Source organism: Bos indicus, chromosome 1, assembly GCF_029378745.1.
Source record: "Bos indicus isolate NIAB-ARS_2022 breed Sahiwal x Tharparkar chromosome 1, NIAB-ARS_B.indTharparkar_mat_pri_1.0, whole genome shotgun sequence".
In the NCBI taxonomy this organism is placed as follows: Eukaryota; Metazoa; Chordata; class Mammalia; order Artiodactyla; family Bovidae; genus Bos; species Bos indicus.
Genome location: NC_091760.1, coordinates 70,871,940 through 70,886,160, shown reverse-complemented (window position 1 = coordinate 70,886,160; position 14,221 = coordinate 70,871,940). Strand labels below are relative to the sequence as shown.

Here is a 14,221-nt window from a genome sequence, read left to right as displayed (position 1 = left end):
TACCATATTTTGCCATAAACAAATTACATTTGAACTTCCCTGGTGGTGCAGTGATTAAGAATTCACCATGCAGTGCAAGGGACACTGGTTCCATCCCTGGTCCAGGAAGATCCCATGTGTTGCCAAGCAATTAAGCCGGTACATCACAACTGCTGAGCCCACGAGCTGAAACTACTGAAGCCAGCACTCCTAAAGCTTGTGCTCCACAACAAGAGCGGCTACCTCAGTGCGAAGCCTGCACACTAGAACAAAGAGTAGCCCACGCTCCCCGCAAGTAGAGAAAGCCTGCGTGCAGCAGCAAAGACCCATCATAATAAATGGGTAATAAATAAATAAATAATAAAATAAGTAAATAAATCTTTAAAGAAAAAGGAAGAAATTACTTTTTACTTTGTCTTGATATTCTACTATCATCCCCAGGACTATTTGTCTAACATAAGTACAATTTATGATGATGATGAAGTAAAGAAATGTAGTCTCCCCAGTGAACTTCCTGTTACCAGGAATAGTCGAGAGGCTGAGCAAAAGTCAGGATAGGATCGGTAGCCGTTCTTGTTCTAGAGGAGAGTTTGTGCTCAATGATCTCTAAGATTCTTTCCAACTTTCACATCTTACTGTTTTGTAAATATTACTGTATGGTCATTATAAATCATAAAGTACAGTGAGAAGAAAATCTACATTTTAAAAAAATAAATGTTTTTGGCTTGTGAACAGTCTTCTGTTTATCAAAGCAGTAATATAGCCTATAATCCTTCTAAATGTGAAAATTCACATTCCAAGATTTTGTTAAAATATTTTTAGTGTAATATACTATATTGATCCCTAAATGCCATTGAAATGTAAACTGTGTAATTACACTTTTCTGGATACATGTGTTAAATTGATCTGTCTTTCTGTTTTTGGCCTAGGGTTCACCAATAAAGCCAATACCCATGAGGGAATTTCAAAAAACAGAAGACATGAGAAGATATTCACATCAAAATAGGTTTGAAAAACCAATGCTAGTCATTTTGTCTTAAAACTGGGTAGTAAGAGCATGAAATGATTTTGGTTTTATGTATATATATGTATAATGAAGGTGTTTAGATACTGCTGCTGCTACTGCTGCTAAGTCGCTTCAGTCGTGTCCGACTCTGTGCGACCCCACAGACGGCAGCCCACCAGGCTCCCCCGTCTCTGGGATTCTCCACTGGAGTGGGTTGCCATTTCCTTCTCCAATGCATGAAAGTGAAAAGTGAAAGTGAAGTCACTCAGTCATGCCTGACTCTTAGCGACCCCATGGACTTCAGCCTACCAGGCTCCTCCGCCCATGGGATTTTCCAGGCAAGAGTGCTGGAGTGGGGTGCCATTACCACTACGTGTTTTAAATATGATGTATTTAGAGCTAAGTGAAATGTACCTGTGTGCTCTAGAATAAGAAGTAAAACTGACTTACTGATTCTAAATTCGGATTACCTAAACCTTTATCTGTATAAGTATTTGAAGATAAGTAATAAAGTTTATTGGAGAAGGCAGTGGCACCCCACTCCAGTACTCTTGCCTGGAAAATCCCATGGATGGAGGGGCCTGGTGGGCTGCAGTCTATGGGGTCGCTAAGAGTTAGGCATGACTGAGTGACTTCACTTTCACTTTTCACTTTCATGCATTGGAGAAGGAAATGGCAACCCACTCCAGTATTCTTGCCTGGAGAATCTTGGGGACAGAGGATCCTGGTGGGCTGCCGTCTCTGGGGTCGCACAGAGTCGGACACGACTGAAGCGACTTAGCAGCAGCAGCAATAAAGTTTATAATGATGTACATGGATTTATGCATAAATAGAGCTGCATGAATTTCAGGAGTCCAGCGATTTTACTTAAAGTTTTGATTAGATGACAGAACAACAGAGAAAACAATATATTCTTCATTCCCATCTCAGTTGAAGTAATCTTTTATCTATAATTACTGCCTCAAAGGATATTTCTAAACTTAGCTTGACCATTTAGGGTACTGCTGCTGCTGCTGCTTTTTTGTTTTCTCAAGAGTACTGCTTCTTATTCTTGAACTCCAAAAAGTTTCTTATCATAAACTGTATCACAATTGTTGAAAGATTCTCAGCCTTTGGTTTTTTTTGCTTCCTTTTTTTTTTTTTGAAATCTTAAAAAAGTAGGCTTGATAAATCTGTTCTTAAGTAACGTTAAATTTGTTGTGTAGAAAGTGTCATACATCATTCTTTACTTATACTTGACAGGATATTAAAGTTGTTTAGAAGGCTGAGCTATAGATGAATAAAGAAACTGTAGGGAGAATAATGAAAGAAAGAAATCTTATAACTTGGCCTTTTTAATCTTGTTAGTTCATGAAGATTTAGACACATTTCATGTCTTTGAAATTTATCTCAAAGTGACTTTTTAGTTGTCAATGTGTCCCTTTACTGAAAATGTGGTTATTTGAGATTCCAGTATCATGCGGGCATTTCTTGTTACATTTCCCCATGTTGGATAGACCTCTGCTTTATTTTTGGCACCTCCTACCTTCTGTGTCCATCATAAGTAAAGCTCAGGATTTTCAGGATATGGCACACACCCTCAAGGTGAAAGCCAGCTTTTTGCTCAGTTGTCTTACTAAAGTTTTAGTTTTCTGATGCTTCAGTTCAGTTAGGTTTCGCTCAGTCACGTCCAACTCTGCGACCCCATGGACTGCAGCACGCCAGGCTCCCCTGTCCATCACCAACTCCCGGAGCTTGCTCAAACTCTTATGTCCATCGAGTTGGTGATGCCATCCAACCATCTTACCCTCTCTCGTCTCCTTCTCCTCCTGCCTTCAGTCTTTACCAGCGTCAGGGTCTTTTCCAGTGAGTCAGTTCTTCCCATCAGGTGGCCAAAGTATTGGAGCTTCAGCATCAGTCCTTCCAATGAATGCATATTTAGGACTGATTTCCTTTAGGATTGACTGGTTAGATTTCCTTGCAGTCCAAGGGACTCTCAAGAGTCTTCTCCAGCACCACAGTTCAAAAGCATCAATTCTTCGGCCCTCATCTTTCTTTATAGTCCAACTCTCACATCCATACGTGACTACTGGAAAAACCATAGCTTTGACTAGATGGACATTTGTCGGTAAAGTAATGTCTCTGACCCTTATATAACAAATTACCACAAATTTAGTTGCTTAAAATACACCTATTTATTATATTACAGTTCTGAGAGATAGAAGTCTGGGCAGGCTTGTTTTGGTTCTCTGCTTAGGGCCTCACAAGGCCAAAGTCAAGGTGTTGGCTAGCCTAGAGTCTTACCTAGAGACCCTGGAGGAGAATCCACTTCCAGGCTTATATAGGTTGCTGGCAGAATTCAGTTCCATGCAGTTGTAGATTTCGGTCTCCATTACCTTGTTAGCTGTTAGCTGGGAGTCATTTTTGCGTCTAGAGTCCACCCACATTTCTTGGTTCATGGTTTCCTCCATATCAAGCCGCAGTGACGGGTCAGATCTTCACATAAATCTGATTTCCCTTTCTGCCACATCTCTCAAACTCTCTTGCCTTCCTCTTCTGGTTTTAATGACTTGTATGATTATACTAGGCCCACCTGGATAAGGTCAACCAATTAGTAACCTTAATTTCATCTGCAGAGTCCTTTTCTGATACGTAACATATTTATTGGAGTAATACCAGGGGAGGAGATCATGTACCAAAAATCTGCTTACCAAACCTTAATCCAGAGTTCCTGTTTTTTAACTTTTTAGAATCTGTGGTTTTTTGTTTTGTTTTGTTTTTTTTAGTACTTCAGCAGTGCATTTTAAAAGATTACTTTGTTGAACAGTTTTTTTGTTTCCATTGGCAGAGTCATTCAGAATATGTAACCTGCCACAGGTGCTAGAAACTGAATCAATGATTACTGTTACCTAGGTGTTTCAAATCTTTAGATCAATACAGTCTTTGGATAAGAACCCCATACTTTATTCCTGTCATCAGTTGAGCTTTAAGATCAATACATACCTCATACCTCATGTTGCTAAATATCTCATATGCTAAGTACTTTTTTAGGTATTGGGAAATAGCTGTGAATTTCAGAGTTCTTATCCTCCTCAAATGGAATCATGAATTAGAACCTAGAAAAACAAAATCACCTCAGAATGGCTGGCAACTCTCAGGCTCACAATGCTTGCCTGTAACCTGAGTAATGTTGCGTTGCTTCATGTGTGTGCTCAGTCATATCTAACTCTTAACGACCCTGTGGACTGTAGCCCGCCAGGCTCCTCAGTCCATGGAGTTTTCCAGGCAAGAATACTGAAACGAGTTGCTGTTTCCTTCTTCAGAGGATCTTTCCAACCCAGGAATCCAACCTATGGCTCCTGCATCTCTTGCGTTGCAGGAAGAATCCTTACCTCTTGAGCTGTTGAGGCTTCCCAACCTGAGAAATATGTTAACCTACAAAGTCTTGATCAGTCCTTCTGTTACAAAGACTGAAAGGAATTAAGTTAGTTTATAGATTGCTACTTGCTTGTTTGTCACTGCTGAAAAAAAAGGTTGTTTGCTTTTTCCTCCCAATTCTCCTCTCCTCCCATCACCCCACCATGTACATTTCTTCCTACCTCCCCCTCCCCCACACAAACACAGACACTATCTGCCTGAGGATTAAGAAAGGTAAGGAGGTATGTTAAGAGTATTATGATAAATTGGTAAGTGTTTTATAACTGTTTGCTGCTGCTGCTGCTAAGTCGCTTCAGTAGTGTCCGACTCTGTGCGACCCCATAGACGGCAGTCCACCAGGCTCCCCCGTCCATGGGATTCTCCAGGCAAGAACACTGGAGTGGGTTGCCATTTCCTTCTCCAATGCATGAAAGTGAAAAGTGAAAGTAAAGTTGCTCAGTCATGTCCGACTCCAAGCAACCCCATGGACTGCAGCCCACCAAGCCCCTCCGTCCATGGGATTTTCCAGGCAACAGTACTGGAGTGGGTTGCCATTGCCTTCTCCAACTGTTTGCTAAGATGGAGTAAATAAATTTTTAGTTAAAATAACAAAACTGTCATTTATTTTATATATCAAAAAAAAAATTTTTTTTTAAGGGCTCACTTATAACCTGATAGGCATTTTAGTTCAGGAGAGATGATAATGTGATAATGTCAGGCTACGTCCTGTGAAGTTCGTTAATTTCTACTGGAAGCAGTATAGTATTAAAAAAATACCTGGATATTTTTAGTTTCATGTTACATAGACAAAACTAGAAAAGCTACTATATTAAATGTGATATGATGAATAAAGAAAAGCAGAAGGGCAGTTCAGAGTCTGTCATACAGAGGTACAGTTCTGGTTTGCCCAGCTCAAGCAAGTTCAAGATTTAAAAACGCATAATTACAAACCTGTATTTTTGTGTCAATATTCCATATTTTTGAGAGGAAGATACCACTGCCATTTGTTTAAACAATATTTCTTGAGCACTGCAATAGTCTGGTTATGTTCTAGGTTCCTGATAACAACGCCACAACAGATAAATACATGTAACAAATACTTATCAGGTACTGCTCAGTGCTACAAAGAAAAATAAAGCAGGATGAAAGAGTTAATACTGAGTCAGGTTGAGGGGAAAGCGAGAGCAATTTTATGATGTAATATTTTTATCGAAACTCCAAAGAGGGATCAAGGATTCTGGCTATCTAGGGGAGGAACAGTCTAGGCAGAAGCCATTACAGAGGAACATACTTGGTGTGTTCAAGGAACACTAAGGAGTGTAAATAAGGCAGAACAGTTTTGAAGTGTGAGATGAAAATTAAGTTGTGGTTATGTTCTACTTGAGATGCTGCTAGAAATTCAGTGGTGTTAACCAGGTAAGCAGGTTTAGATGTATAAACTTAGAGTAAAGGGGAGAGAATTAAGGCTTAAACAACTGGATTATTTGTTGTTATTGTTCAGTCGCTAAGTTGTGTCCATCTCTTTGTGACCCTATAGCCTGTAGCACACCAGGCTCCTCTGTCCTCCACTGTCTCCTGGAGTTTGCTCAAGTTCATGTCCATTGAGTTGGTGATGCTATCTAATCGTCTCATCCTCTGCTGCCCCCTTCTCCTGTTGCCTTCAGTCTTTCCCAGGTCTTTTCCAATGAGTCAGCTCTCACTTCAGGTGGCCAAAGTATCAGAGCTTCGGCTTCAGCATCTGTCCTTTCAGTGAATATTCAGTTTATTTCCTTTAAGATGGATTGGTTTGATCTTCTTGCAGTCCAAGAGACTCTCAAGAGTGTTCTCCAGCATCACAGTTCGAAAGCATCAGTTCTTCAGCACTCAGTCTTCTTTATGGTCCAACTCTCACATCTATACATGACTACCAGAAAAACCATAACTTTGGCTATACGGACCTTTGTTGGCAAAGTGATGTCTCTGCTTGTATACTGTCTAGGCTTGTCATAGCTTTCCTTCCAACAAGCAAGCATCTTTTGCTTGCTAATTTCATGGCACAGTTACCGTCTGTAGTGATTTTGGAGCCCAAGAAAATAAAATCTGTTACGGCTTCTACTTTTCCCCTTTCTATTTGTAATGAAATGATGGGACTGGTTGCCATGATCTTCGTTTTTTAAATGTTGAGTTTCAAGCCAGCTTTTTTACTCTTCTCTTGCATGCTCGTCAAGAAGCTCTTTAGCTTCTCTTCACTTTCTGCCATTAGAGTGGTATCATCTGCATGTCTGAGACTGTTGATATTTCTCCTGGCAGTCTTGATTCTAGTTTGTGATTCATCCAGCCCAGCATTTTGTGTGATGTACTTTGTGTATAAGTTAAGTAAGCAGGCTGACAATATATAGCTTTTCCCAATTTTGAACCAGTCCATTGTTCTGTGTCCAGTTCTAACTGTTGCTTCTTGACCTGCATACACGTTTCTCAGGAGACAGGTAAGATGGTCTGGTACTCCCATTTCTTTTAAGAATTTCCAAAAAAAAAAAAAGAATTTCCCACAATTTGTTTTGATCCACACAGTCAAAGGCTTTAGTATAGTCAGTGAAGCAGAAGTAAATGTTTTTCTGGAATTCCCTTGCTTTCTCTGATCCAGAAGATGTTGGCAATTTGATCTCTGGTTCCTCTGCCTCTTCAAAACCCAGCTTGTACATCTGGAAGTTCTCAGTTCACATACTGCTGAAGCCTGTCTTAAAGCATTTTGAGTATAACCTTGGTAGCGTGTGAAATGAGCACAGTGGTATGGTAGTAGAGACAAGCAGGAATGGTTATGGAAATAGGAGAAAGAACGTCATGTCCCAGAGGCTAAGTGAAGAGACATTCTCAAGACGTGGGGGGAGAGAGAAGCAAATCTCACATACTGCTAATAGGTTCAGGAAGGTGAGGGCTGACAATAACTATTGGATTTGGACATGTAAATCCCCCAAATTGAAGAGAGCAGTTTCAATGAACTTGTGAGGACAGATCCAGATTGGAGTGGGTTCAAAATAAAATGGGATGAGATGAAGTGCAAACAGTGAATTCAACCAACTTTTGGTGTAAAAAAGAGGGTGAAGAAATGAGGATATAAAGATGTATATTAAAAAGTTTTGCTTAAAAAGCATTATTAAAAATGTTCAAATCAAGGTACATACACCCACTTGAGATGGTTTTATATGATCCTTTCTGGTATAGTTTATCTATAGATGGCCAATAAAAGCTACAAGAAATGTTAACAGTGAAGTTGGTAATTTGGGACAAACTTGCATTTAATGCCAGTTATTCTAGTACATGGTCCTGGAGTCACTCATCTCTCATTCTTTATTGGTTATATCCCAGTTAAAAATCTTATCCTACCAATACATTCCTCTCTTTTCTTGCAAGACTTGTGACTGAGTATGCTCTGGTTAGGTGTGCTAGGATAAAGGTTGGCGAGGATTAATAGAAAGTTAAGGAAGTTTTAAATCTCTACCTTTAACATTATTTTAAATCTTGTATAGGAAGTTATTAAGTAGTTTATTTGGTAGGCATTAAGTAATTTATTCTGTTCCTTTTAAAAATTACAAACAATTTATTCTGTCAAAGTTTTTTTAATGCCTAGAAATTAAAAAAAATTTTTTGTAAATACTTCAAAGATTTGGAACCAATATAAGACAAAAATGTAGCATGAAAGAACAATAGACTAGCTTAAGTTTTTGTTTTCTTATATATTATATTTTTAAACTTTAGGAAATATAAGAAATAAATACCAAAATATAAGAATTAACACTGATAAAACTGAAAAGCAAGTTTTACTGTTTTTTTTTAAGCATCAAATCAGGTTTCATATTTTTCTTAAAGATAAAAATGAACAAAAGCTTCAGTTTTGTTACTAAAATTGCTCTTCAATTAAAAATGGGAGTAGATGTGCTCTACACGTAAAGTTATAGGTTCTGTAGTATTGCAGAACTGTGTTGATAAAGTGGCTTTGTGTATAAACCATCTCCATGTACATGTATCTTGTTTCAGTCCTAGTAATAAAGAAGATGTAGTTCTGTGAGCTGTAAAGAAACAATACTGTTTGAAAAGTGATCTCAAATAACTATCATCAGCACTGGCTGACATAGACAGTTGTCCACTATGTGTAGCTTGATCGGTGATATCATCATGTGAAATATGAGTTGGAGGCATCAGGTGTTCCTGTAGCTTAATTTAATGACTTGGGCTCAAGTTTATAAAATGCAGTTGGTCTTTCAATGTTGACCAGACAGTTTGCCTGCTGATTAATAGAAAACTACATTAACAGTAAAATTCCACTTATCTTTTATTTATCTGTCTTACCAAAGAGTTTTTTCTTTTCTATTTTTCTTTTTTGGATCAGAGTTCCAGCTGAGCCATCTTCTCTCTTATCAGTATCACCAAGTCACAATCAGGTAAAAAGAAAATTTTCCAGTTTGAGTTTCTTTTTAAATTAAGATGATTTTCTTCTTTTATAATACTTAAATTGCAGTTAATTCCCAAACATCTCTGAATTTTATTACCTGTCTCTTCAGTCTACAATTAACATAATATGTGCCCCTGAAACGAGTAGCAGTATTTTAGAGAGAAAATACCAGAGAGAAAATAAGAATTTATACTACATATCAGAACACAGTGCAGAAATGGGAAAAAATTAGCAATAAGCACATCTGAAGAAATGCTCAGTGAATGCAAAGTAAAAATGGCTTGGGTCAGCAGTAGTTTCCCAAAATTTATAAAGAATATTAGTAAGTTGATCTTTATTCCTGCGTGCATATGCAAAATGATCCTCTTGTTCCATTTTTCACAGACAGACCTGGAACTTCATCGGAGAAGAGAACAATTAGTAGAACGTACTCGGAGAGAGGCACAACTTGCTGCCCTACAGTATGAGGAGGAGAAAATAAGGACCAAGCAGATTCAGAGAGATGCTGTCCTGGACTTTGTCAAGGTGAGTTCTTTGGGTTCATTGAATGGTACTCCTAAAGTTTCTTAGAATTAAGTGCATATTTGTTTCATTGAGACTGTCAGGTTTTATTGTCTTCGTGGGGGAAAAAAATTGATAATCATAAGAATTTGTGAGTAAATAGTATAACTGTCTCCTGTTTGTGATTAGATTAACTGTCCTCAAAGGTAGATAGGCTTGAGGATAGTCTCTTACTCTTATTAACTAGCTGTCTGTCATTAGACGTATCACTTTACTGTCCAGCTGCTGTTTCCTAAACCTCTAGTGCATCATAAAAGTGAAAATGTTGTGTAAACTGTAAAGTGCCATGAAGATTTAAACTATCGTTACCTGAACCTATCACTCACTTTCTTACCTCAAAAATTTGCAAGGCTCACGGGCTTAATACTTTAGTCATCTTAGATTCTTTCCTTTCTGTTTCTCCCCAGCTACTCAGTTAATAATCCTTATTAATACTTCTGTTTTAAACAGACTCTGTAGTTGTCTCTAAATCTGGTTCACTTTTTTGGCCTGTGTTACTTACATCTTTTTGTTCTGCAATTACCTTAGTTTTTTTTTTTCTTTTTAAAATAATTATTTATATTTTCGCATGTTTAATATATGTCTCTCCCAGGAATTCCCTGGTGGTCCAGTGGTTAGGACTCTACGCTCTCACTGCCACAGGCCCTTGTTGGATTCCTGGTCAGGGAACTAAAATCCCACAAGCCTAGTGGCATGGCCCATATATATGTATCTGTCTCTCTTATTTATCTGTAAATTCCATGAAGAAAGGGACATGTTCTTTCTATCGTGTTTATTCACTGATGTTTCTCTAGGTCTAACCAAGCCTTCAGAAGCCTTAGCCAACAGTAAAGTTCATTCTCTGAGATCTGCTCTTACTGAAGTGGATCAGTGATGAAAGTAGCCAAATCTGAGCATCAGAAGACCACCCAGTGTATCTGATGCATGATCTCTGTAGTTCTGAGAAGCAAAAGAATAATTTAAAATAAGGGGTATGAAGGGGTGGGTGCGTGCGTGTGTGTGTGTGTGTGTGTGTGTGTGTGTGTGTGTGTGTGTAGGTGACTGGATAAATAAGGGGCTTATTGGTGGGTAAGTGAGAGTTGGTTGTGGGTGTGCTTGTATGAAAGGCTGATCAATTCTGAGCAATGATGAAAAGATTTTACTGCAGAACTTTATATAACTATGAAGGTTTCTACACTTGATCTGAGCTCAGAATTTAAAAAAAAAAAAAAAAAAAACAAACAGTAAAGTTCAGTAAATACTTTTTAAATGATTGAACAGATGAATCACTCACCCTCTAATTGCTTTCTCTTGTTTCATAACTCTAGCCAAAGTGTATCTTCTTTAACTACCATACACATGATAAATTCTTATATTTTTTTCAAATGTATAAAGCCTGCAATGATGATATTTGATGCCCAGAGAGGATAAGAGTTTTCCTAAGGTTAAATACTCAGCTAGTAAGTGGCAGAGCAAAGATTCTAATCAAGATAGACTGAATAGAAAATGGAAATGAAGCGGATGGAAAAGTTTCTTTAAAAAAAAAAATCTTGATGGTAACTAGACTTACCATGGTGATCACTTTGATTTAGAAATATGAAATCATTATATTGTGTACCAGGAACTAATATAGTGTTGTTGATCAGTTATACTTCAAAAACAGACAAGCTCATAGAAAAAGAGGTCAGAATTGTGATTACCAGAGGCATGGCATGGGGGAAGGGGAATTTGATGAAGGTATCCAAAAGGTACAAACTTCCAATCATAAGGTAAATAAGAATTAGAGATGTAATGTATTAATACAGCATATATGTTAAATGTGAAAGTTGTTAAGAAAGTAAATCCTAAGAGTTCATCATTTCATCTTTTTTTTTTTCTTTTATTTTGAATCTGTATGAGATGGTAGATATCACTAAATTTATTATGGTAATCATTTCATGACTTCTGTAAGTCAGATCATAGTGCTCTCTGCCTTAAACTGATACAGTGCCATGTGTGAATTATGTGCTTAGTTGCTCAAGTTGTCTGACTCTTTGCGACCCCATGGACTGTAGCACACCAACCTCCTCTGTCCTTGGGCATTCTCCAGGCAAGAATACTGGAGTGGGTTGCCATGCCCTCCTCCAGGGGATCTTCCCAACCCAGTGATCGAACCCGGGTCTCCCACATTGCAGGCAGATTCTTACATCTCAATAAAACTGGAAAGAAAAAAGAAGGAGGGACAGGCTGGCTCAAATCCCTGGTCTATGACCAGAATGCTGTACTGACTCTCAGTTAATGATAATGGCTAACACATATTATGTCCTAAGTGTTCTATCCATTTTACATAAAATAACTCATTTAGCTTGCCATATGTAGAAGTCATATAACTAGTAAGAGATAATTACATTGTAGATAGCCTTGATTAAAGGTCAAATTGGAGTTTGATCTTAAACAGTTAGGCAGACAAGAGCAATTTTAGTTCTTAAGCAGGAGAAAAACATTAGAGGGAAGGTACTTCTGAAAAACTAATCTCATGTAAGAATATATTAAAAGATGAGGAAAGCAAGAAAATGAAATAGAGAGTAATTGCAGTAATTAGATGAAGGCATAAAACTAGACAATCTCTAAGTTTCCTAAGGAAAAGCCGTGTTGTCCAATGGTAAGGTCCTAGTATCAGAAATACCTGAATTTGAATCTAGCTCTGCTACTAGGTATATGCTTGACTTTTGGAAAGTTACTGAGCCGTTCTATGCCTTTATTTTCCTTATTTGTGTAATATTTAACAGTTAAATATCAACTACTTCAGAATAACTGTGGCTGCACCTAGTACTTTTGTTAGTATGGTATGTGCTACACCCCTTGCTACCACAAAGGGTTTTATAAAATAACAGTAAGAGTTTTTAGAAGAAGCATCATTATGTCCTATACATAGATGTGTAGTGAATGTTGAAAAATTATTGACAATGAATGGGGAACAAAAGGTTCCAAAGCAAGATTTTGAGGCTAAAAGAATGGTTTTGATGGGAATTAGCTTTGTGGAAAGAAGGTCAGATTTAGAGTCAGAAGACATTGGTATGAATCTGAGTTCTGCTGCTTACTTTGTGACCTTGCACAGACCGTACAAACTCTCTATCCTCAATTTTTTCATCTTTACAGAATATGATTATGGTGTTTATCTCACAGAATAAGAAGAATCACTTGAGATACTGTGTATAGGAACACATTGTAAAACACTCAGTGCAGATATTGTGAGATTATTAATTGATGTAATAACAGAAGTTAGCAAGTTAAATGAAAGAGCCAGTTATTACGGGAAATGGAAGGGTTTTTTTGGTTATGTTGAACGTAAGATGACAGTGGGGTTTCCAGGTAGAGAGTTTCCACAGACATTTGAAAATACAAGCCTGAAATTTGGCTGATGGGAGAGAGCTAAAGCTGTTAGCATTGGAGTAATATTTGAAGCCATTAGAGAAAGAATGATTTCATTGAGAAAATTTAGTGAGAAATCACTACTCTGTGAATATGTTTTTATCCGTGTACATATTTAAAAAAGCGTTGTTTTTAAATGTTCTGTTTATAGATGCTTTTATACACAGAAAAGTACTATATATCAGCTTACTGCTTTTCCGCATTTAAAATATAAGCTACTTAAGGAAAGGGTGGCATCTTGTAACCAATTAGTTTAGAAAAGTGTCATACATAAGAGATACAGAAATTAATGTGAGTGGTTATTTAATGAACAGAATTTTTCATTTCCAGTGTTCCAAATTCTAACCAACTTCCCTTTCTTGTGGGGTATATAGCAAAAAGCATCGCAAAGTCCACAAAAACAACACACCCCCTTAGTTGGTGAGGTAAGTTTATATAATCACCTTTCTTTGAAATTTTTTATTACTGCAATGAAAATGAAATAGTTTGCATGTGATTATCATATGTTTTTAGTGATCAAATTATTGGCATTTTCTTTTTTCTCTTCACAAAAATCTACTTACTAGGGAGAAAAAGACATGGGCCAGGAAGTTTATTACAATCTATAGATCAGGATTTTTTTTTTAATTTATACACATCCATCTGGAGGTTATTTATTACCCTCCTTGCTTCCCCGGCAGAGATATCATCTCCCTCATCCATTTTCAAAGCTATTGTGTAATGAGAGATGGTCCTCAGATCTGTATCTAACACAGGTGATTGGTGTCAGTATTAAACCAAAAGCTCTACATAGTATTTCCACTTCAGAGCTCATTTCCTAAGTGTGTATGTTATTGGTTATACTTTGTACACATTAATTTTATCATAAGTTGTACATTTTCATTACAAATTGACATGTAAGATTAATTGCTTATTAACCTTTTTAAAAATCTGTGCACCTGTTTTGATCTGTTAAACTGATGCTTACTAAATGAGTATTTTTCTTGTAGTTGGCTTTTTCATTAGCTGTTTTCCTTTGTCTTTGCCTTTTTATTTTTTGAGTTTATGATCACTTCCTTAAGAATGCATTAACATGTTTTTTCATGTGAATGATGACTTTGTTTTTTGTAAAATAAGTTATTTGAAAACCTAACACATGGGGCTTTATAAGCATCAGTTTTCAGCACAGTGTTGTCGTAGCACAAGTGTTTCTAGATTGGTAAAATAATTGGAAATGTTTTAAATTATCCATTATAAAGTTTTTAAAATCTTAGACATATAATAACTATTTTTGTTCATTTATTTGAGAACTTGGGCATTGGTGTAACACCTGAAAGATTCACTCAAGCATCTTCAGTTGTCTTTTCTTCTCATGGTAATAACTATACAAACTTTTGACAGTCAGAATTTGATAAGTTAATATACTCTTCCTTTTTAAACCCAAATATTTCCTTCTTAATGATCCTTCTGGAATAATTCAT

The 14,221-nt window shown here is 37.1% G+C and overlaps 1 protein-coding gene and 2 non-coding genes across 10 annotated transcripts in view; all 3 read left to right on the top strand.

The window, feature by feature from the left end:
* Positions 1 to 14,221, top strand: part of LRCH3 (leucine rich repeats and calponin homology domain containing 3) — a 107,701-nt gene that overhangs the window by 67,780 nt on the left and 25,700 nt on the right. For 6 of the 8 annotated variants that reach the window (XM_070788938.1, XM_070788910.1, XM_070788901.1 and 3 more), the window contains exons 10-13: positions 909 to 985; positions 8,748 to 8,799; positions 9,195 to 9,335; positions 13,136 to 13,186. In XM_070788938.1, coding sequence (XP_070645039.1) covers positions 909 to 985; positions 8,748 to 8,799; positions 9,195 to 9,335; positions 13,136 to 13,186 — 321 coding nt within the window. The remainder of the gene's footprint in view (positions 1 to 908; positions 986 to 8,747; positions 8,800 to 9,194; positions 9,336 to 13,135; positions 13,187 to 14,221) is intronic. The other 2 variants (XM_070788926.1, XM_070788940.1) reach the window with 1 other exon arrangement.
* On the top strand, positions 10,237 to 10,316 carry LOC139185344 (small nucleolar RNA U2-19). The gene has a single exon (XR_011568971.1). It is a non-coding gene; the product is annotated as a small nucleolar RNA U2-19 (small nucleolar RNA).
* Positions 10,491 to 10,562, top strand: LOC139185341 (small nucleolar RNA U2-30). The gene has a single exon (XR_011568968.1). It is a non-coding gene; the product is annotated as a small nucleolar RNA U2-30 (small nucleolar RNA).